Source organism: Bufo gargarizans, chromosome 8 (assembly GCF_014858855.1).
Source record: "Bufo gargarizans isolate SCDJY-AF-19 chromosome 8, ASM1485885v1, whole genome shotgun sequence".
Taxonomy (NCBI): Eukaryota; Metazoa; Chordata; class Amphibia; order Anura; family Bufonidae; genus Bufo; species Bufo gargarizans.
In genome coordinates this window covers 66,171,409-66,194,454 of record NC_058087.1, presented here as the reverse complement: position 1 = coordinate 66,194,454, position 23,046 = coordinate 66,171,409, and the positions used below count along the sequence as shown (strand labels likewise).

Below are 23,046 nucleotides of genomic sequence, written 5' to 3'. Positions count from 1 at the left end.
ATTCGGCTCAACTGGGCGGGCCTTCAAAAGTTCTCCCGGGCGTGTCATTCTTCTCCCTGGCACGGAGCGCATCCAATCAGCGCGCTCCGCTCTTAGCCAGGGAGAAGACGCTCCAGTTACCGGGGGCATGTAAGTAAGGCTATATCTTTAGTTTAACTTTCATTTTCAGGTGAAAGGTCTTCTTTAACCACTCCAGGACCGCCGTACGCAGGATTGCGTCCTGCCGGCGGCCCTGCTCTTCTGGGTGGACGCATATACGCGTCCTCCCGCGAGAGCCGAGATTTCCTGTGAACAGGCGCGCGCGCTCACAGGAACGGAAGGTAAGCGAGTGGATCTCCAGCATGCCAGCGGCGATCGCTCGCTGGCAGGCTGGAGATCCGAATTTTTTAACCCCTAACAGGTATATTAGACGCTGTTTTGATAACAGCGTCTAATATACCTCCTACCTGGTCCTCTGGTGGTCCCTTTTGTTAGGATCGACCACCAGAGGACACAGGTAGGTCAGTAAAGTCACACCAAATACTACACTACACTACACCCCCCCCCCCCCGTCACTTATTAACCCTTTATGAACCCCTGATCACCCCATATAAACTCCCTGATCACCCCCCTGTCATTGATCACCCCCTGTCAGGCTCAGTTCAGACATCCGTATGATTTTTACGGATCCACGGATACATGGATCGGATCCGCAAAACACATGCGGACGTCTGAATGGAGCCTTACAGGGGGGTGATCAATGACAGGCGGGTGATCACCCATATAGATTCCCTGATCACCCCCTGTCATTGATCACCCCCCTGTAAGGCTCCATTCAGACGTCCGTATGATTTTTACGGATCCATGGATACATGGATCGGATCCGCAAAACACATGCGGACGTCTGAATGGAGCCTTACAGGGGGGTGATCAATGACAGGCAGGTGATCACCCATATACACTCCCTGATCACCCCCTGTCATTGATCACCCCCCTGTAGGGCTCCATTCAGACGTCCGCATGTGTTTTGGTATCCATGGATCCGTAAAAATCATGCGGACGTCTGAATGGAGCCTTACAGGGGGGTGATCAATGACAGAGGGGTGATCACCCATATACACTCCCTGATCACCCCCTGTCATTGATCACCCCCCTGTAAGGCTCCATTCAGACATCCGCATGTGTTTTGCGGATCCGATCCATGTATCCATGGATCCGTAAAAATCATGCGGACGTCTGAAAGGAGCCTTACAGGGGGTGATCAATGACAGAGGGGTGATCACCCATATACACTCCCTGATCACCCCCTGTCATTGATCACCCCCCTGTAAGGCTCCATTCAGACATCTGCATGTGTTTTGCGGATCCGATCCATGTATCCATGGATCCGTAAAAATCATGCGGACGTCTGAATGGAGCCTTACAGGGGGTGATCAATGACAGAGGGGTGATCACCCATATACACTCCCTGATCACCCCCTGTCATTGATCACCCCCCTGTAGGGCTCCATTCAGAAGTCCGCATGTGTTTTGGTATCCATGGATCCGTAAAAATCATGCGGACGTCTGAATGGAGCCTTACAGGGGGTGATCAATGACAGAGGGGTGATCACCCATATACACTCCCTGATCACCCCCTGTCATTGATCACCCCCCTGTAAGGCTCCATTCAGACGTCCGCATGTGTTTTGCGGATCCGATCCATGGATCCGTAAAAATCATACGGACGTCTGAATGGAGCCTTACCAGGGGGGTGATCAATGACAGGGGGGTGATCAGGGAGTCTATATGGGTGATCACCCCCCTGTCATTGATTCCCCCCCCCCCCCCTGTAAGGCTCCATTCAGACATTTTTTTGGCCCAAGTTAGCGGAAATTTTTTGTTTGTTTTTGTTTTTTCTTACAAAGTCTCATATTCCACTAACTTGTGTCAAAAAATAAAATCTCACATGAACTCGCCATACCCCTCACGGAATCCAAATGCGTAAACATTTTTAGACATTTATATTCCAGACTTCTTCTCACACTTTAGGGCCCCTAAAAAGCCAGGGCAGTATAAATACCCCACATGTGACCCCATTTCGGAAAGAAGACACCCCAAGGTATTCCGTGAGGGGCATATTGAGTCCGTGAAAGATTGAAATTTTTCTCCTAAGTTAGCGGAAAGGGAGACTTTGTGAGAAAAAAACAAAAAAAAACAATTTCCGCTAACTTATGCAAAAAAAATAAAAAATTTCTATGAACTCGCCAGGCCCCTCATTGAATACCTTGGGGTGTCTTCTTTCCAAAGTGGGGTCACATGTGGGGTATTTATACTGCCCTGGCTTTTTAGGGGCCCGAAAGTGTGAGAAGAAGTCTGGGATCCAAATGTCTAAAAATGCCCTCCTAAAAGGAGTTTGGGCACCTTTGCGCATCTAAGCTGCAAAAAAGTGTCACACATCTGGTATCGCCGTACTCAGGAGAAGTTGGGCAATGTGTTTTGGGGTGTCATTTTACATATACCCATGCTGGGTAAGAAAAATATCTTGGTCAAATGCCAACTTTGTATAAAAAAATGGGAAAAGTTGTCTTTTGCCAAGATATTTCTCTCACCCAGCATGGTTATATGTGAAATGACACCCCAAAACACATTCCCCAACTTCTCCTGAGTACGGCGATACCAGATGTGTCACACTTTTTTGCAGCCAAGGTGGGCAAAGGGGCACATATTCCAAAGTGCACCTTTCGGATTTCGCAGGCCATTTTTTACACATTTTGATTGCAAAGTACTTCTCACACATTTGGGCCCCTAAATTGCCAGGGCAGTATAACTACGCCACAAGTGACCCCATTTTGGAAAGAAGACACCCCAAGGTATTCCGTGAGGGGCACGGCGAGTTCCTAGAATTTTTTATTTTTTGTCACAAGTTAGCGGAAAATGATGATTTTTCTTTTTTTTTCTTTTTTCCTTACAAAGTCTCATATTCCACTAACTTGCAACAAAAAATAAAAAATTCTAGGAACTCGCCATGCCCCTCACGGAATACATTGGGGTGTCTTCTTTCCAAAATGGGGTCACTTGTGGCGTAGTTATACTGCCCTGGCAATTTAGGGGCCCAAATGTGTGAGAAGAACTTTGCAATCAAAATGTGTAAAAAATGGCCTGCGAAATCCGAAAGGTGCACTTTGGAATATGTGCCCCTTTGCCCACCTTGGCTGCAAAAAAGTGTGACACATCTGGTATCGCCGTACTCAGGAGAAGTTGGGGAATGTGTTTTGGGGTGTCATTTTACATATACCCATGCTGGGTGAGAAAAATATCTTGGTCAAATGCCAACTTTGTATAAAAAAATTGGAAAAGTTGTCTTTTGCCAAGATATTTCTCTCACCCAGCATGGGTATATGTAAAATTACACCCCAAAACACATTCCCCAACTTCTCCTGAGTACGGCGATACCAGATGTGTCACACTTTTTTGCAGCCTAGGTGGGCAAAGGGGCACATATTCCAAAGTGCACCTTTCGGATTTCACCGGTCATTTTTTACACATTTTGATTGCAAAGTTCTTCTCACACATTTGGGCCCCTAAATTGCCAGGGCAGTATAACTACCCCACAAGTGACCCCATTTTGGAAAGAAGACACCCCAATGTATTCCGTGAGGGGCATGGCGAGTTCCTAGAATTTTTTATTTTTTGTCGCAAGTTAGTGGAATATGAGACTTTGTAAGAAAAAAATAAAAATAAAAAATCATCATCATTTTCCGCTAACTTGTGACAAAAAATAAAAAGTTCTATGAACTCACTATGCCCATCAGCGAATACCTTAGGGTGTCTACTTTCCGAAATGGGGTCATTTGTGGGGTTTTTCTACTGTCTGGGCATTGTAGAACCTCAGGAATCATGACAGGTGCTCACAAAGTCAGAGCTGCTTCAAAAAGCGGAAATTCACATTTTTGTACCATAGTTTGTAAACGCTATAACTTTTACCCAAACCATTTTTTTTTTTTTGCCCAAACATTTTTTTTTTATCAAAGACATGTAGAACTATAAATTTAGCGAAAAATTTATATATGGATGTCGTTTTTTTTTTTGCTAAATTTTACAGCTGAAAGTGAAAAATGTCATTTTTTTGCAAAAAAAAATCGTTACATTTCGATTAATAACAAAAAAAGTAAAAATGTCAGCAGCAATAAAATACCACCCAATGAAAGCTCCATTAGTGAGAAGAAAAGGAGGTAAAATTCATTTGGGTGGTAAGTTGCATGACCGAGCGATAAACGGTGAAAGTAGTGTAGTGCCGAAGTGTAAAAAGTGCTCTGGTCATGAAGGGGGTTTCAGCTAGCGGGGCTGAAGTGGTTAACCACCTCAGGACCGCCGTACGCAGGATTGCGTCCTGCCGGCGGTCCTGCTCTTCTGGGTGGACGCATATACGCGTCCTCCCGCGAGAGCCGAGATTTCCTGTGAACGCCCGCGCACAGGCGCGCGCGCTCACAGGAACGGAAGGTAAGCGAGTGGATCTCCAGCATGCCAGCGGCGATCGTTCGCTGGCAGGCTGGAGATCCGAATTTTTTAACCCCTAACAGGTATATTAGACGCTGTTTTCATAACAGCGTCTAATATACCTCCTACCTGGTCCTCTGGTGGTCCCTTTTGTTAGGATCGACCACCAGAGGACTCAGGTAGGTCAGTACAGTCGCACCAAACACCACACTACACTACACCCCCCCCCCCCGTCACTTATTAACCCCTTATAAACCCCCGATCACCCATGATCACCCCATATAAACTCCCTGATCACCCCCCTGTCATTGATCACCCCCCTGTCATTGATCACCCCCCTGTCAGGCTCCGTTCAGACGTCCGTATGATTTTTACGGATCCACGGATCGGATCCGCAAAAAGCATACGGACGTCTGAATGGAGCCTTACAGGGGGGTGATCAATGACAGGCGGGTGATCACCCATATACACTCCCTGATCACCCCCCTGTCATTGATCACCCCCCTGTCATTGATCACCCCCCTGTAAGGCTCCATTCAGACGTCCGCATGATTTTTACGGATCCATGGATACATGGATCGGATCCGCAAAACACATGCGGACGTCTGAATGGAGCCTTACAGGGGGTGATCAATGACAGACGGGTGATCACCCATATACACTCCCTGATCACCCCCCTGTCATTGATAACCCCCCTGTAAGGCTCCATTCAGACGTCCGCATGCGTTTTGTGGATCCGATCCATGTATCCATGGATCCGTAAAAAATCATGCGGATGTCTGAATGGAGCCTTACAGGGGGGGTGATCAGTGACAGGGGGGTGATCACCCTGATTACCCCCTGTCATTGATAACCCCCCTGTAAGGCTCCATTCAGACGTCCGCATGCGTTTTGTGGATCCGATCCATGTATCCATGGATCCGTAAAAAATCATGCGGATGTCTGAATGGAGCCTTACAGGGGGGGTGATCAGTGACAGGGGGGTGATCACCCTGATTACCCTGATCACCCCCTGTCATTGATAACCCCCCTGTAAGGCTCCATTCAGACGTCCGCATGCGTTCTGTGGATCCGATACATGTATCCATGGATCCGTAAAAAATCATGCGGATGTCTGAATGGAGCCTTACAGGGGGGGTGATCAGTGACAGGGGGGTGATCACCCTGATCACCCCCTGTCATTGATAACCCCCCTGTAAGGCTCCATTCAGACGTCCACATGCGTTCTGTGGATCCGATCCATGTATCCATGGATCCGTAAAAAATCATGCGGATGTCTGAATGGAGCCTTACAGGGGGGGTGATCAGTGACAGGGGGGTGATCAGGGAGTCTATATGGGTGATCACCCCCCTGTCATTGATCACCCCCCTGTCATTGATCACCCCCCCCCCCTGGTAAGGCTCCATTCAGACATTTTTTTTGGCACAAGTTAGCGGAAATTTTTTGTTTGTTTTTGTTTTTTCTTACTAAGTCTCATATTCCACTAACTTGTGTCAAAAAATAAAATCTCACATGGACGCACCATACCCCTCACGGAATCCAAATGCGTAAACATTTTTAGACATTTATATTCCAGACTTCTTCTCACGCTTTAGGGCCCCTAAAAAGCCAGGGCAGTATAAATACCCCACATGTGACCCCATTTCGGAAAGAAGACACCCCAAGGTATTCCGTGAGGGGCATATTGAGTCCATGAAAAATTGAAATTTTTGTCCTAAGTTAGCGGAAAGTGAGACTTTGTGAGAAAAAAAAAAAAAAAAAAAATCAATATCCGCTAACTTATGCAAAAAAAAAATAATTCTAGGAACTCGCCATGCCCCTCATTGAATACCTTGGGGTGTCTTCTTTCCAAAGTGGGGTCACATGTGGGGTATTTATACTGCCCTGGCTTTTTAGGGGCCCGAAAGTGTGAGAAGAAGTCTGGGATCCAAATGTCTAAAAATGCCCTCCTAAAAGGAATTAGGGCCCCTTTGCCCACCTTGGCTGCAAAAAAGTGTCACACATGTGGTATCGCCGTACTCAGGAGAAGTTGGGGAATGTGTTTTGGGGTGTCATTTTACATATACCCATGCTGGGTGAGAAAAATATCTTGGTCAAATGCCAACTTTGTATAAAAAAATGGGAAAAGTTGTCTTTTGCCAAGATATTTCTCTCACCCAGCATGGGTATATGTAAAATGACCCCCCAAAACACATTACCCAACTTCTCCTGAGTACGGCGATACCACATGTGTGACACTTTTTTGCAGCCAAGGTGGGCAAAGGGGCACCTTTCGGATTTCGCAGGCCATTTTTTTACACATTTTGATTGCAAGGTACTTCTTACACATTTGGGCCCCTAAATTGCCAGGGCAGTATAACTACGCCACAAGTGACCCCATTTTGGAAAGAAGACACCCCAAGGTATTCCGTGAGGGGCACGGCGAGTTCCTAGAATTTTTTATTTTTTGTCACAAGTTAGCGGAAAATGATGATTTTTCTTTTTTCCTTACAAAGTCTCATATTCCACTAACTTGCGACAAAAAATTAAAAATTCTAGGAACTCGCCATGCCCCTCACGGAATACCTTGGGGTGTCTTCTTTCCAAAATGGGGTCACTTGTGGCGTAGTTATACTGCCCTGGCAATTTAGGGGCCCAAATGTGTGAGAAGAACTTTGCAATCAAAATGTGTAGAAAATGCCCTGCAAAATCCGAAAGGTGCACTTTGGAATATGTGCCCCTTTGCCCACCTTGGCAGCAAAAAAGTGTGACACATCTGGTATCGCCGTACTCAGGAGAAGTTGGGGAATGTGTTTTGGGGTGTCATTTTACATATACCCATGCTGGATGAGAGAAATATCTTGGCAAAAGACAACTTTTCCCATTTTTTTATACAAAGTTGGCATTTGACCAAGATATTTTTCTCACCCAGCATGGGTATATGTAAAATGACACCCCAAAACACATTCCCCAACTTCTCCTGAGTACGGCGATACCAGATGTGTCACACTTTTTTGCTGCCAAGGTGGGCAAAGGGGCACATATTCCAAAGTGCACCTTTTGGATTTCACCGGTCATTTTTTACACATTTTGATTGCAAAGTTCTTCTCACACATTTGGGCCCCTAAATTGCCAGGGCAGTATAACTACGCCACAAGTGACCCCATTTTGGAAAGAAGACACCCCAAGGTATTCCGTGAGGGGCATGGCGAGTTCCTAGAATTTTTTATTTTTTGTCGCAAGTTAGTGGAATATGAGACTTTGTAAGAAAAAATAAAAAAAATAAAATCATCATCATTTTCCGCTAACTTGTGACAAAAAATAAAAAGTTCTATGAACTCACTATGCCCATCAGCGAATACCTTAGGGTGTCTACTTTCCGAAATGGGGTCATTTGTTGGGGTTTTCTACTGTCTGGGCATTGTAGAACCTCAGGAAACATGACAGGTGCTCAGAAAGTCAGAGCTGTTTCAAAAAGCGGAAATTCACATTTTTGTACCATAGTTTGTAAATGCTATAACTTTTACCCAAACCATTTTTTTTTTGCCCAAACATTTTTTTTTTATCAAAGACATGTAGAACAATAAATCTGGCGAAAAATTTATATATGGATGTCGTTTTTTTTTGCAAACTTTTTCAGCTGAAAGTGAAAAATGTCATTTTTTTGCAAAAAAATCGTTACATTTTGATTAATAACAAAAAAAGTAAAAATGCCAGCAGCAATGAAATACCACCAAATGAAAGCTCTATTAGTGAGAAGAAAAGGAGGTAAAATTCATTTGTATGGTAAGTTGCATGACCGAGCGATAAACGGTGAAAGTAGTGTAGTGCTGAAGTGTAAAAAGTGCTCTGGTCATGAAGGGGGTTTCACCTAGCGGGGCTGAAGTGGTTAAAGGGGTTGTCCTAAAAAAAATATTCTACAGAACCTGGATCTAAATTATTTTCTAATTGCATGGAATACATTTTTTCGTATTGCCACAGAGTTATTCAATGAAATGCATCTGTATAGGGCCACTTCATTTCTTATTTCCTTGACCTGCTTACTGAGATGGCCGCACATGCTCAGTTTCACCAGGAAACTGTCTTAACCGCTTAATGACTCCAGTGCATGGTTTTATAGTGGTTATTAATGGGCTCTACTCACCGTCTAATAAAGTTTTATTAAATAAAAAAATATCCAAGATAAAAAAAAAAAATATGTAAAAAACTTTTCATACAAGGAAAGGGGTTAAATGCCATTATAAAAAAAAGCAGTGTTTGTAGGGCGTTTTATAATTTCTCATTGGCCAGCATGTAACATCTGACCGCAGCTTTATTTAAGAAAAAAGTGCACAGGAGCCAAAAGCAGGGGTCTAAGAGCCAGTGCTTGAGGGACAAACAAGCAGGTCCACAATAAATGGGCACCGGCTGTTTGTGCACCGAATCACGGATGTGGACTCATTCACTTGAATGGGTCCGCAACCCGGAAGGTGAGGTATGAAACGGAACCCCAGGGAAGCATTACGGAGTGCTCCCGTGGGTTTTGCTTCCATGCCTCCACACCGCAAAATTCAAGTGAATAGGTCCTGCATACGGCGGCACTATGATCGGTGCGGTCCAGAGCGCAGGCCCGGCCAGCACATATTCGTATTCGTGTGCATGATCCCTAACTGCACACATTGCGAATTCTGCAGTGTTTTTTTCCACGCAGATTTTCGTGTGAAAAAAAAACAAATGCAGCGTCATACAGTACCAGGAAAGTGAATGAGATTTGACAAATCTCATGTAAACTTTGCAAATTTTTTTTTACACTTCAAAATTAAAGGGGTATTCCCATCACAGACAATGGGGGCATATCGCTAGGATATGCCCCCATTGTCAGATAGGTGCAGGGAGAGCTGTGGCTGGAAGACCCCGCGCGGCCCCTGCTCCCATTCATGCAGGCAAAAATACCCGAGCCAGCGATCGGCTATTATCGGTGGCCCCATAGAAATGAATGGAGGGCGGCTGCGCATGCGCAGTGTGCCCTCCATTTATTTCTCAGGCTACTTTCACACCTGCGTTTAGGTGCAGATCCGTCTGGTGTCTGCACAGACGGATCCGCACCTATAATGCAAACGCTTAGATCCATTCAGAACGGATCCGTTTGCATTACCATGAACAAAAAATAATAATTTTTTTTTTAATGATAGTGCAAACGGATCCGTTTTGACTTTACAGTGAAAGTCAATGGGGGACAGATCCGTTTGAAAATTGAGCCATACTGTGTCAACTTCAAACGGATCCGTCCCCATTGACTTACATTGTAAGTCTGGACGGATCCGTTTGCCTCCGCACGGCCAGGCGGACATCCGAACACTGCAAGCAGCGGACGACAAACGGTGCCAGACTGATATATTCTGAGCGGATGCGATTCCACTCAGAATGCATTAGGGCTGGACGGATCCGTTCGGGGCCGCTTGTGAGAGCCTTCAAACGGAACTCACAAGCGGAGCCCCGAACGCAAGTGTGAAAGTAGCCTTATTCGATTCAGTAGCTTAAGGCTAATAGGTTCCCGTTTGTGGTCAGGATTAAAACGTAACTTTTTTTTTTTTAAATGTCTAAGAAAAAGAAAAAGAGGATCAATGTTTAAAATTATATATGGCTGGGCTTTGTGACTGGGTAACTTCACCAAGTTCTTCTCACTCTCCAATTGGAGTACTATATTTTAGAGTGTACTCATATGGGGATAACCATAGGTATATTGCAGCATACCCCCTAGGTTACAATGTAAATGCTGCCTAATTAGGATTCGCTATCGCTCCATTCATTTCCCCGGCTCCGTTCTCATTGTAGGTGTGGATCCCAGAGGTGGGACCCGCACCTATTAGACAATGGGGCCATATCCTAGTGATATGCCCCCATTGCCTGTGTTGGGAATACCCCTTCAACCTGCAGCGCAGATTTTAAAATCTGCAGCACCTTATATATAATGATCTTCCCCATAAACGTTAAAGGCCTTGTTTGCATAAACAGAAAATCTGCAACAAAAACTGCACAAAAAACAACTCCAAACCACGATACATACTGCAATATATGTGTAGTTTTGATGCGGATTTTCTGCATACATATACGCACCGTGTGAAGTACCCTAAGATTTTAAATCACAAGAAATAAGTGTCTGCAGGAAATCTATCAGAACCAATTGCTTTTAGTGGCATCAACTTACACCAACAATTTTAAAAAAGACAGACCAAACAAATCTTACGCGTTCTGGACACACACAGGGATAACTATGAATAAGGACACAGTGTGTGTCCAAAACGCATAAGGGTTCTTTGGACCAACTTTTGGCTTCTTGTACAGTTATGGATTTATGATTGAATAAAGCCCCAATTTTAGGATCCTCAAGACGCTTCTTTTTGTATTCTAAATTCACAAAGTGACAACATATACTCAGCAAATTCTTCATAGCTTTTACTTTCTCAAAAATGGATCTTACCAGACCAGCCAGTGTACACGGTGAAATCTCTGGGATCGGCCGATTTTAGTCCAGTCTCCATGAGCTGAAGTAGTTCTTTGATTTTATTTATCACGCGATTAACGAAGTCAGGACTTAGCTATAAAAGGGGAAAATTAATCATAGTTACATCCAACAGGTATTGTAATAAAGGTGTTCATTTTCCCTAATAAAGTGTATTACAAAAACACAATTGCCCCTACAAATGAGTTATGCTATAAAGGGCAAAATAGGCCTGGCCCTGAAGGGGTACTTTTCGCCAGAATTAAGTAACAGACTTCATTACATTCAGTGGAGCTGGCCATTGGTCATTAACCAAGAAGGTTACGCCAGTTTTTGGCCTAAATAAAGTCACAAGACCCTGTTTTGTAACTTTTAAAACACTTGTGCGGAGACGTGGCAGGGGCTGGGCCAAGACATCGGCTGTGGCAAATTTAGCAAAATTTATGCATGAAAACAGGTGTAAATGACAACTGAAAACTACTCCAGTTACTGACAGGAGTAGATTTCACGTTATGCACAAAGACTGCCGGAGGATGCACCTAATTTATGACAAGGCGTGCACCTCGACCCCCAAGGTTTTCTTGACCTAGCCTTAAAGGGGTTGTCCGGTTTCAGAGCTAAACCCGGACATACCTACATTATCACACAGGCAGGCCCCCATGACATGACCTTCGGGCAAAGGCATTTTTTGGAGATCCGGTGATGTACCGGGGGTCTCCATGGGGCTGCCAGGAACCCCGGTGACGTCACCGGCACTGATGGGCAGGCTTTAGTGCTGCCCTAGCCAGTAAAACGCCTAGGGCAGCACTAAAGCCCGACCATCAGAGCCGGTGACGTCACCGAACACACTGCCGGGCAGAAGTTTCCGCCCGGCAGTGTGTTATGATAAACAAAAGAGCCCTTGCCCTGCGTGATCTAGCGCAGGCCAAGGGAGAGCATCGGAGCATGAGATGCTCATATACTAACATCAAGGGGGCTGCTTGGGTGAAAATAAGGGTATGTCCGGGTTCAGCTCTGAACCCGGACAACCTCATTAAAGGGGTTGCCTGTGACTTTAAAGGGAACCTGTCATGTGGATATTTGATTATAATCTAACTAATTATATACAATCATTAACTACTAAAAAGTACCTTAGATGTATTCACTTACTGGTGTGACAGATGGTTACCTCATAATATACACACAAAGATGCCGCATGCTAATGAGCTGATTTGAGTCCAGCGTTTTTTTAATTCAGAGCTATAGCCACTCCCCTGCCCACCTGCTGCTGATTCATATGGAAAATAACTGTCAATCAGCAGCAGGTGGGCGGGGAGAGTCAGGAGCTCATGAATATTTATGACTCATCATTATCAGCTGGAGCTTTTCAATACACGATGTTAGCAGATTGACTGGGTCAATTAAAGAAAGTGACCCAGCATTTTGCTAAGAGAATCAGTCACTTATTTATGTTGCCCTTAGTTAGGACATCATAAAACTGGTGACAGGTTCCCTTTAAGGGCTTATGCACACGAACGTATTTTCTTTCCGCTTCCGTTATTTTTGTGGACCGTATGCGGAACAATTCAATTCAATGGGTCCGCAAAAACAACGGAAGGTACTCCATGTGCATTCCGTTTCCATATTTCCGTTCCGCAAAAAAGTAGTGCGTGTCCTATTATTGTCCAGTCAATGGGTCCACAAAAAATATGGAACGCACACGGAACACATCCGTATGTCATCCGCATTTCACGGATCCATACTGTAGAAATGCTATGCCCAGCCCATATTGCTTATGTGTTTGGTGATTAATAAGTTACTGTTTCCATTTTCGATCTGCAAAAAACGGATCACAAACGGAAACCATACGGATATGTTTTGTGGAAAAACGGAACGGAAGAGGACTTAAATCAGAAAAAAAAACCTCAGATACGGAACAACGGATCCGTGAAAAACGCACCGCAAAACAACAGTCGTGTGCATGAGCCTTAATACTGATGATTTATCCCTAGGAGGGGTGATCAATATTTGATTGTTGGGGGTCTGACTCTCAGCATCCCTGCTAATGAGCTGTTTGAAGAGACTGTTGTGCTCTGGTGGGTGCCGCTGCCTCTTCATTGTTTACCGGGCACTGTGCCGTACATATTGCTGTGAATGGCACCTCAGTGTACTGCAGCTTCCCCCAATTCAAGTAATGAGCCAGGACCACCTCCAACCCCCACCCTAGTATCACAGAGACAGACCTGGCAATTCATTTGTAAACTTCCAACAGGAATAATAGAGGAACGGCACAACATAGAGTTCCAAGAAAAGACACACCAGAATTGTTATTACAAGGGGGGCCCACACAGTTACTGCAAGAGACATGTCAGGAGAGGTGACGGGTCCGCTGTAAGGAATAAACTGCCCTCCGCTCACCTGTCCAGCTGAATTGAAGGGCGTGGAAGGATCTTTGCTGTAGTCCTGATATAAGTAAGGATTCGGAAAGCTTCTGGCGTCCATGGTGTATTGCTAACTAAAGAGAAAGAGAGAAATTTAATTGATGTAGTTGTAACTTTCCCTTCTTCTCCTGCTGGGGGATAACCTTAGAGGGGCTGTCAAGATTTTTATATTGGTGGCCAACCCTAAAAATAGTCTATTAATATATGATGGGTGTGGGTCAGATCTGCAGGGGTGCAGAAATTCCGGAAAACCCCTTTAAAAGCTATGAACACAGGCAATTATTTATATTTCTGCATTTTTCTCATTTAAGCCTAAAAATCATTTTTTCAGGTTGGTTTTCGTTAACAATTTTCTACAGTTCTCCCTGCACAGTGTGTCTGTGTATCGGCAGGCTCTCCCTTCACAGCTAATCCGGTCAGAGAGCTGCTCCGATGGCTGCATGTGTAGCACTTGCCGCTGAACTCCTGACTGCTCATAAACACTCAGTATTAGGGATCGGCTGATATTGATTTTCTAGAGCCGATACCGATAATCTGTGAAATTTCAGGCCGATAGCCGATAATTTATACTGATACTCTGTGAATTTTCATTTTTTTTAAAAAAAAAATATATATATATATATATTCCTACACAAATCTGCTAAAAAAAAATTATATATGTTTATTGTTAACATGTAGTTTTTTTTTTTTTTAAATCTTTCTTTTTCATTTTGTCTGGCATTTTCATAAATGTACAGTCTTATCTGAAGATATTATAGTCTAAATATCAATGCTCATTGCCTTTAAGTGTAAAGACAGACTGAACCAGAGTCTAAAATCTTTCTGTAGGATTGAAATAGGCCGAGATAAGTTCATGCTGAGTTCAGTTTGGGTAAAATGTTTGTAGCGAACATAAGAGTGTATTGTCTCTTAAAAATTATTGTGAGCAGATGTGGTGTATCTGTTAATACTATAATGGGTCCTACAGACATGTGTCTGTCAGAGATAACCATTTAAATAGCAATGTATTATTTTACTTCCTTACAAGGTCATTAACCCTTTAATGACCAAGGGTCATTGATGCCCCAGTGTCCAGGTCAAAATTTACAAATCTGACACGTTTTACTTTATGTGGTAATAGCTTTGGAACACATACTTATCCAAGCCATTCTGAGATTGTTTTCTCGTTACACATTGTACTTCATGACAGTCATAAATTTTAGTCAATATCTTTCACCTTTATTTATGAAAAAAATCCCAAATTTACCAAAAATTTATAAAAGTTCGCAATTTTGAAAATTTCTCTGCTTCTAAAACAGAAAGTGATAGCTCATAACATATTTATTACTTAACATTCCCCATATGTCTACTTTATGTTGGCCTCATTTTGGAAATGTAATTTTTTTTTTTTTTTACGACATTAGAAGACTTAGAAGTTTAGAAGTAATTCTTACAGTTTAAGAAAATTTCCAAAACCCACTTTTTAAGGACCAGTTCAGGTCTGAAGTCGCTTTGTGAGGCTTACATAGTGGAAACCCCCCATAAATGACCCCATTGTAGAAACTACACCCCTCAAGTTACTCAAAACTGATTTTACGAACTTTGTTAACCCTTTCGGTGTTCCACAAGAATTAAAGGAAAATAGAGATGACATTTCTAAATTTCACTTTTTTGGCAGATTTTCCATTTTATTTCATTTTTTTCTTTAACACATCGAGGGTTAACAGCGCCAAACAAAACTCAATTTTTATTACCCTGATTCTGCGGTTTACAGAAACACCTCACATGTGGTCGTAAACTGATGTAAGGGCACACGGCAAGGACTGCCGCATGGTTTTTGGAAGGCAGATTTTGCTGGATTGGTTTTAGATGCCATGTACAATTTAAAGCCCCCCTGATGCACCCCTACAGTAGAAACTCCCAAAAAGTGACTCTATTTTGCAAACTAGGGGATAAGGTGCCAGTTTTATTGGTACTATTTCGGGGTACATATGATTTTTAATTGCTCTATATTACGTTTTTGGTGAGGCAAGGCAACCAAAAAATTGCACCGTTTTGTTATTACAAGATTCATCTGACATGGTAGATCATGTGCTATTTTTATAGAGCAGGTTGTTACAGACGCAATGATATCAAATATGTCTACTTTCCTTGTTTGTTTGTTTCAGTTTTACATAATAAAGCAATTTTAAAAAATAAATTATGTTTTTGTGTCTCCATTTTCTGAAAGCCATATATATATATTTTTTTATGTCGATCGTATTGTGCAGGGGCTCATTTTTTGCAGAAAGAGTTGAGATTTTTATTGGTACCGTTTTGGGTACATAGGATTTTTTGATTGATCATTCATTATTACACTTTATGGGGCAAGGTGACCAAAAAATTTGCCGTTTTGGAACAGGTTTTATTTATTTATGTCATGTGACAGTTTTATAGAGCAGATCGTTACGGACGTGGCAATACCGAATATGTATACTTTTACTTATTTATCTAAGTTTTACACAATAATAGCATTTCTGAAACCAAAAAAATGATGTTTTACTGTCTCCGTAGTCTGAGAGCCATAGCTTTTTTATTTTTCGGGCGATTGTCTTAAATATGGTATCATTTTTTGCGGGATGAGGTGACTGTTTTATTGGTACCATTTTGTTTGACATACACCTTTTCGATCACTTGGTGTTGCACTTTTTGGGATGTAAGGTGACAAATTGCTTTTTTTTTTCTACACAGTTTTAATTTTTTTATGGTTTATCGGACGGGTCGATCATGTGATATATTTATAGAGACGTCGTCACTGACGCGGTGACACCTAATATGTGTATTTTTTTTAGGAAAAGGCAATTTATTTTTTTTATTTACATTTTAAATTTATTTATTTTTTACTTTTATTATTTTCACTTTTTTTTTTTTTAAATCAAGTCTCACTTGGATCTTGAAGATCCAGTGGGGCTGATGGCTGTACTATACTTTGCAATGCTCTTGCATTGCAAAGTGTAATACTATCAGATATCCTGTAGGTGGCAAAACAGGATGCCTTTGCAAAGCGGCCATAGCAACCATCGGGCACTGCCATCACAGCGCGGCAGCCCCGATTGTTGAGAGAGGGAGCCCCCTCCCTCTATTAACCCCATGGATGCCGCTGCATCTAAGGGGTTACAGCTGACACTCGCTGCTGATGGCAGCGGCTCAGGAATGGAGCCGCCGCCATCAAATACAGCAGGGGGACTGCATCGGGGGCAGGGGGCACAAATGGGGGCAGCACTGGAAAGGAGGGGTACGACCAGCATTGAGGGGGCACAGATGGGGGCAGGATACATGGATATGGATAGGGGACAGATGGCGGAGGCAGGGCTCACAGGGGAAGGTTGGAGGCGCACAGGGGGAAGGGGGGGGGGGGGGGGGGGCACCAGGACACATTGCCTGATTTCAGGCTCTGATCTGCAGAGAGCAGATCAGAGCCTGGAACAGACACTTTTACACTGCCGCAATCTGATTGGTTAGTCTGCATAGACTAACCAATCGGATCGATTGCCGACATTACTGCACTGTATGCTGTCCAGGACAGCAACAGTGCAGGAGCAGAAGCTTTAATCCAAGCGTTTTGCAGCTCTTGGATTAAAGAGCTGCCATGACGTCTATACACGTGCTAGCTGCACGGGGTATGTGCAGCTAGCACGTATATAGCCGTATGGCAGTCGGTAAGGGGTTAAGGAAGTCATGCCTTATGGGAAACATTTGGTGTGTGAAGTCCCATTCATGTATTCATAATTATATTCTATATATTTCTTTGTGGTATATTTAGATTTAACTAAATAGCTATAGGACCAGACTAGGGCAAGGTTAATTAAACACCCTAGGGGGGCAGAGTTAGGTTTTAATGTGCGGTCACCTCTCTACTGTGTAGCTTCCATAAGTAGTCCGGATGGATTACAGGCTCACCATAGATAGTAGTTGGTAGCTTTAGGAGAAATAATAGTGTCATCCACGTTTGGATTAATAGGCAGGAGATAGACAGCATCTATATCTGCCTGGGTGTGCTGATGGTACAGGTCGCACACCAGTACACATATGTAGCAGATGTGCAAGCAAGGCAAATAGATCTTACTGCAGTTATAAAGTGTTAACGTGGGAGGGCAATTAAGTCCCCCTCACGTATTCAGGGGTAGGGATTGTGCACGTTCCCCCCCCCCTCCTCCTGTCTTCACCTTTATCTTTTTCCCTTTCTCCTAAGTTACTAAGCCAATGTCAACAACAGTGGTTTGGTGGCTGTGGTTTTAATATCCTATTTACTTTTTTGTTTCAATGCACGGTACCATAACGTTCTATGTCCTTATTTAGGTTTTAACGCATATCGAATAAAAGTGATATATTAAATTTGACTTGGGCCAAGATAGGTTTATTTGCCTACCTAGGCATCTGTAAATAAAATATTTAGATTTGCAACATATCTTAACCAATGATTTATATAATGTGTAATTTATGTGGGTGTCTATATATATATTACCATGTAAGTGTCATTTAGAATATATATTTTATGCCGTGTGTATCTCACTGACTGAATATAGCCTTAGAAGGTCTAGAAAGTATTGAAGTTGTCTTCCTACTAATTGGATTTCATGAGGAGAGCTGAATGTTATTAGTCATCCATATGGACAAGTTAAATATATAAACCCGGATGCCAAGTAAGACGGCCCATTGTCCATTATCATGAATTTAAAAAGACAGTAGAGGATAGTGACCCCCAACATGTCTAGATTAAGGGTAATGAAAAATGTCAGGAAGAAACCCTCATCACTGATGTGTATTGGAGAGGTTAAGAAGGTCATGTGAACGTATTATTAGGTATTTAGAATTAATGTATAGAGTTGTGATATTCACCTGCAGTGCAACAGATGGACAACATCCCATTTAGCATATCAAGGGTTAAGATGACATCATAGTAGTATTAACATACGTTACACCCTCCTCAATTGATTGGGAGATCATAATCCAGGAGGAGGTAACGTAAGATATCAGGGAGGATAAGTTCTGCTAGGGAGGAACATAGGGGGATCAGACCATCAAATCATCTCAAGGAACAGGGTCCTCACAAAAAAGAAAATATCCATAAAGGAAGCGGATCATAAAAGAGATATACCAGAAGAAACTTGAATTATATTTTGACTACTAGAGAACTCCTGAGAACTGGTCCCGTATGTTATATTTTTTGCTTGTGATATTAATAACATACCGTATATACTCGAGTATAAGACAAGCTTTTTGGCACCTATTTTTGTGCTCAAAACGCCCCCTCGTCTTAAACTCGAGTCTAGGTCTGTATTTTGGCAACTTACATTGCCATAATACAGACCATGACATGTTGGGGGCCGGAGAAGCTGTTACTTACCTTTACAGCTGCTCCGGTCAGCTCCCAGCACTCTCTCTCTCCTATTGATAACATGGCTGCCTCTGTACTCACTGTCACGATGGCACTGCAGCGAGCGGCCCGGCCTGCGCGTGACTGACGTCACTTAGTAATGCTCCTGCTTCCTGAAGTGGGCGGAGCGTTACTAAGTGACATCAGTCACGCGCCGGCCGGGCCGCTCGCTGCAGTGCCATCGTGACAGTGAGTACAGAGGCAGCCATGTTATCAATAGGAGAGAGCTTGTTTTAGTAAAATACGTTACACACAAAGCCAGTTATGTGTGCAGTCTAGGACACACAGGGCCATGAGGGGGACCAGCATAAGATGCTATATGTCTTATGCTGCCCCCCCCCCCGCCCCATGGCCCTATGTGTCATAGCACACATCCCCTATAACAGTGCCATCCACAGATCCACCCCATAACAGTGCCATCCACAGGTCCCCCATAAGTGTCCTCCACAGATCCACCCCATAACAGCGCGTCCTCCGCATTTCCCACCCTAGTCTTATACTCGAGTCAATAATTTTTCCCATTTTTTGGGGGTAAAATTAGGGGCCTCGGCTTATATTCGGGTCGGCTTATACTCGAGTATATACGGTACTTATATCGGTATATAGATAAAAATTCACATATTGTGGGAATATATAGTATTAAGCGCCTCCATAATGTTTAATGTTCTATTAGCAAAGATGCATATTGCTAATGGAAAATCTGGCATTATTTGAAAAGAGGACTAAACGTTTGAAAAGTTATATTCCGTAGTCTGATTCCCTGCGGGATATGGCCGGCACATTCATTGGTGGCGCAGTGGCCACAGTCCCTCCCCTCCTCCTCCTACTCTGTCCTCATTGGTGTTCAGCGGCAGCCGCGCACAGTGGGGAGGGAGAGACTCCCTCCTCCCCCCGCTGTGCCGGCCGGCTCAGTCCTGCCTCTCTGGCCTCCGGAGGACATGGAAGCGGTGAGTGAGACGCTTAATTTCACTCCCGCTCCGTGATCATGTGATGTAAACGATTACTCGATGCAGGGAAACTGCATCGATGAATTTTTTGACTCGATTTAATCAAGTTATTTGAATAATCGTTTCAGCCCTAGTCAAGGGATAACATTTATTGTTCCTGTATTAGGGTCCATTTACACGTCCGTGTGTGTTTTGCGGATCCACGGACTCTATTGGGGTGCCGGCCCAAAAAAATAGAACATGTCCTATTCTTGTCCGCAGCTGCTAAAAAGAATAAGCATTTCTATTGGGGTGCCGGCCCAGTAAAAAAACTTATACAAGCGTATGCAATTTTGTGGTTGTCTATCCTTTTTTACATATACATTAGACGGATGTGCATACGTTTCAATATGTTTGCGTCAGTTTTTTTAAGAAAAAAATGCATACATTTTTGTGAATAATTTCTTTTTTTAAATAAATTGTCTTTGGTTTCCATCCATCTCCCATTTACTGCAATGTAAAAGAAAAAACGATCTCCCACCGCCAGTCCCCAGATATAATGGTCCAGACATCAAGTGTCCTGCTCCCCCTCCTGCCTATATAATGGTCCAGACCTCCAGGTTCCTGCTTCCCCCTACTCCCCATATATAATGGCCCAGACCTCCAGGTTCCTGCTTCCCCCTCCTCCCCAAATATAATGGCCCAGACCTCCAGGATCCTGCTCCCCCTCCTCCCTTAATATAATGGCCCAGACCTCCAGGATCCTGCTCCCCCCTCCTCCCTAAATATAATGGCCCAGACCTCCAGGATCCTGCTCCCCCCTCCTCCCTAAATATAATGGCCCAGACCTCCAGGATCCTGCTCCCCCCTCCTCCCTAAATATAATGGCCCAGACCGCCAGGATCCTGCTCCCCCCTCCTCCCTAAATATAATGGCCCAGACCGCCAGGATCCTGCTCCCCCCTCCTCCCTAAATATATCGGCCCAGACCGCCAGGATCCTGCTCCCCCCTCCTCCCTAAATATAATGGCCCAGACCGCCAGGATCCTGCTCCCCCCTCCTCCCTAAATATAATGGCCCAGACCGCCAGGATCCTGCTCCCCCCTCCTCCCTAAATATAATGGCCCAGACCGCCAGGATCCTGCACCCACCTCCTCCCTAAATATAATGGCCCAGACCGCCAGGATCCTGCTCCCCCCTCCTCCCTAAATATAATGGCCCAGACCGCCAGGATCCTGCTCCCCCCTCCTCCCTAAATATATCTCACTGCACTTACTATTATCCCCGGGCGCCGCTCCGTTCTCCCGCTATGCCCTCCGGTATCTCCGCTCACTAAGTTATAGTAGGCAGAGATTTCAGTCACTAAGTTATGGTAGGCGGAGTCTGCCCTTGTTCTGCTCTAGCGCTGGCCAATCGCAGCGCAGAGCTCACAGCCTGGGAGGTTATTTCCTCCCAGGCTGTGAGCTCTGCGATGCGATTGGCCAGCGCTACAGAAGAACAAGGGCAGACTCCGCCTACTATAACTTTGTGAGCGGAGATACCGGAGGGCATAGCAGGAGAACGGAGCGGCGCCCGGGGATAATAGTAAGTGCAGTGAGATCCCCGGGCACCGCTCTACATGTCTGTATTCTTAGTTCACAATGTCAGGATCGGTGAAAGGTCCTCTTTAAATATAATAGTCCAGACCTCCAGGGTCTCATTCTATCCAGTCAGTGCTGCCATTTTCAGACTGTGCAGGGACACACCTCCAACTGGTAACACCCCTCTGTACCCTAACTGCAGGCTACTAGCAATGTATTCATAACTTCTAGTAGAAATAATAAAGGAATGGCACAAAATACAGACATAAGAATAGATGCTCCAGAATTGGTATTACATGGGGAATGCATGAAAATATTAAAACAGACATGTCAGGAGTGGTGAAAGGTCCTCTTTAAAGGGTTTATCCCATCTAAGACAATGGGGGCATATCACTAGGATATGCCCCCATTGTCTGATAGGTGCGGATCCCACCGCTGGGACCCGCACCTACAAGGAGAACGGAGCCAGGGAAAGTTGTGGCGGGTTTCCCGGGGTCCGTCCACCACCAGGCACAGCTAACCGCCTCTCCCATTGAAGTGAATGGGAGCGCACCGCGCATGCGCGGCCACCGCCCCCATTCATTTCTATGGGGCCGACTGAAATAGCAGAGCGAGCGGTGGGATCTGCACCTATAAGACAATGGGGGCGTATCCTAGCGATAGGCCCCTATTGTCTATGATGGCATAACCCCTTTAAGGCTATTTTCACACTAGCGTTTTCAATTCCGCTATTGAGATCCGTCAGAGGATCAAAAAAAAAAAAAAACGCAGCGTAGTACCGTACCAGCAAAGTGTATGAAATTACACCAATCTCACGCACACTTTTTTTTCCCCTGAGCAGACATTGACCTGCTGTGCTTTTTTTTAAATTTAATAACGCGTCAATTATGTTTGCGGGCAGCAACACTGCATCAAATGTGCGCAAAAAAACGCTGTTAGGTATTGCGGATATGCTGCGGAAACGCACGTAAATCCACACAGAACTTTTTTCCTTGCACCCCAGATTCTGATGCACTATCCTCGGGATATCAGATGGGGGGGGGGGGGGGCACACACCCTCCTAGCAGCACATACATTATGCGAATCCTCTGCACAAAGGCAGAGACTACCCGGGGGGGATGGGTAGCAAATGACCCCGTGTTTCGGTTTTCACATCGGCAGAATAGTCTGCTGGTGAAATACAACCCATGAGGGAGAACGTGTGAATTGGGCCAGCCTGGCATTGCCCCGATATATATACACACACAGTGCCTAGGACAATGCCGCTCCCACCCCCCATATACCGCACACAATGACGCAGGAGGAGAACACAGCTGCGTCTCACAGAGCGGGGCCCTACAGAAACAATAAGAGCCTGCTCCGCCACCGTATGGCCGTGCACAGGCCCACGCGCCTCCGCAGCCGCCGTTACAAAGACTGAATCGCTAAACCGCGCAGCAAGCGTGCACAGCGAGCAGAGCCCGGTACAGGCACCGTACAGAGCATGCGCAGTACCTTACCGCAGACACAAGAGGCGAAATGACCACAGGAAGCACAACCTGCAAACAAGGATCCGGAGCGACTGCTGCCTCAAGTCCCGCCCCCCTGTGACGTCCACGCTGCGTCTCCGCCCCCCAGCCGAACGGTGGAGTTCAGTGTAGAGACAGACTGCCCGGGGGCGCCGCTCCATGGACCGTATGGACTGTGCCGGTCTCTCCCTATGTCTCATACAACACACCTGTCTCAGCTGAGCGTGCATGTTTGGGAGAGAGACAAAAGCTGATGGCAGCAGGACACAGGGAATTTTTCAAGCCATAGCTTGTTTTAT

At 44.6% G+C, this 23,046-nt stretch overlaps 1 protein-coding gene across 2 annotated transcripts in view; it reads right to left on the bottom strand.

Moving 5' to 3' along the window:
* The window catches only part of LANCL1 (LanC like 1), a 38,177-nt gene extending 15,349 nt beyond the window's left edge, over positions 1-22,828 (bottom strand). Inside the window, exons 1-3 of one of the 2 annotated variants that reach the window (XM_044303394.1) lie at positions 22,739-22,828; positions 13,317-13,413; positions 10,899-11,016 (exon numbers count right to left, since the gene is read on the bottom strand). In XM_044303394.1, coding sequence (XP_044159329.1) covers positions 10,899-11,016; positions 13,317-13,400 — 202 coding nt within the window. In that variant the 5' untranslated portion in view covers positions 13,401-13,413; positions 22,739-22,828. The remainder of the gene's footprint in view (positions 1-10,898; positions 11,017-13,316; positions 13,414-22,738) is intronic. The other variant, XM_044303395.1, reaches the window with a different exon arrangement.
* Between the last annotated feature and the right edge of the window lie 218 nt (positions 22,829-23,046).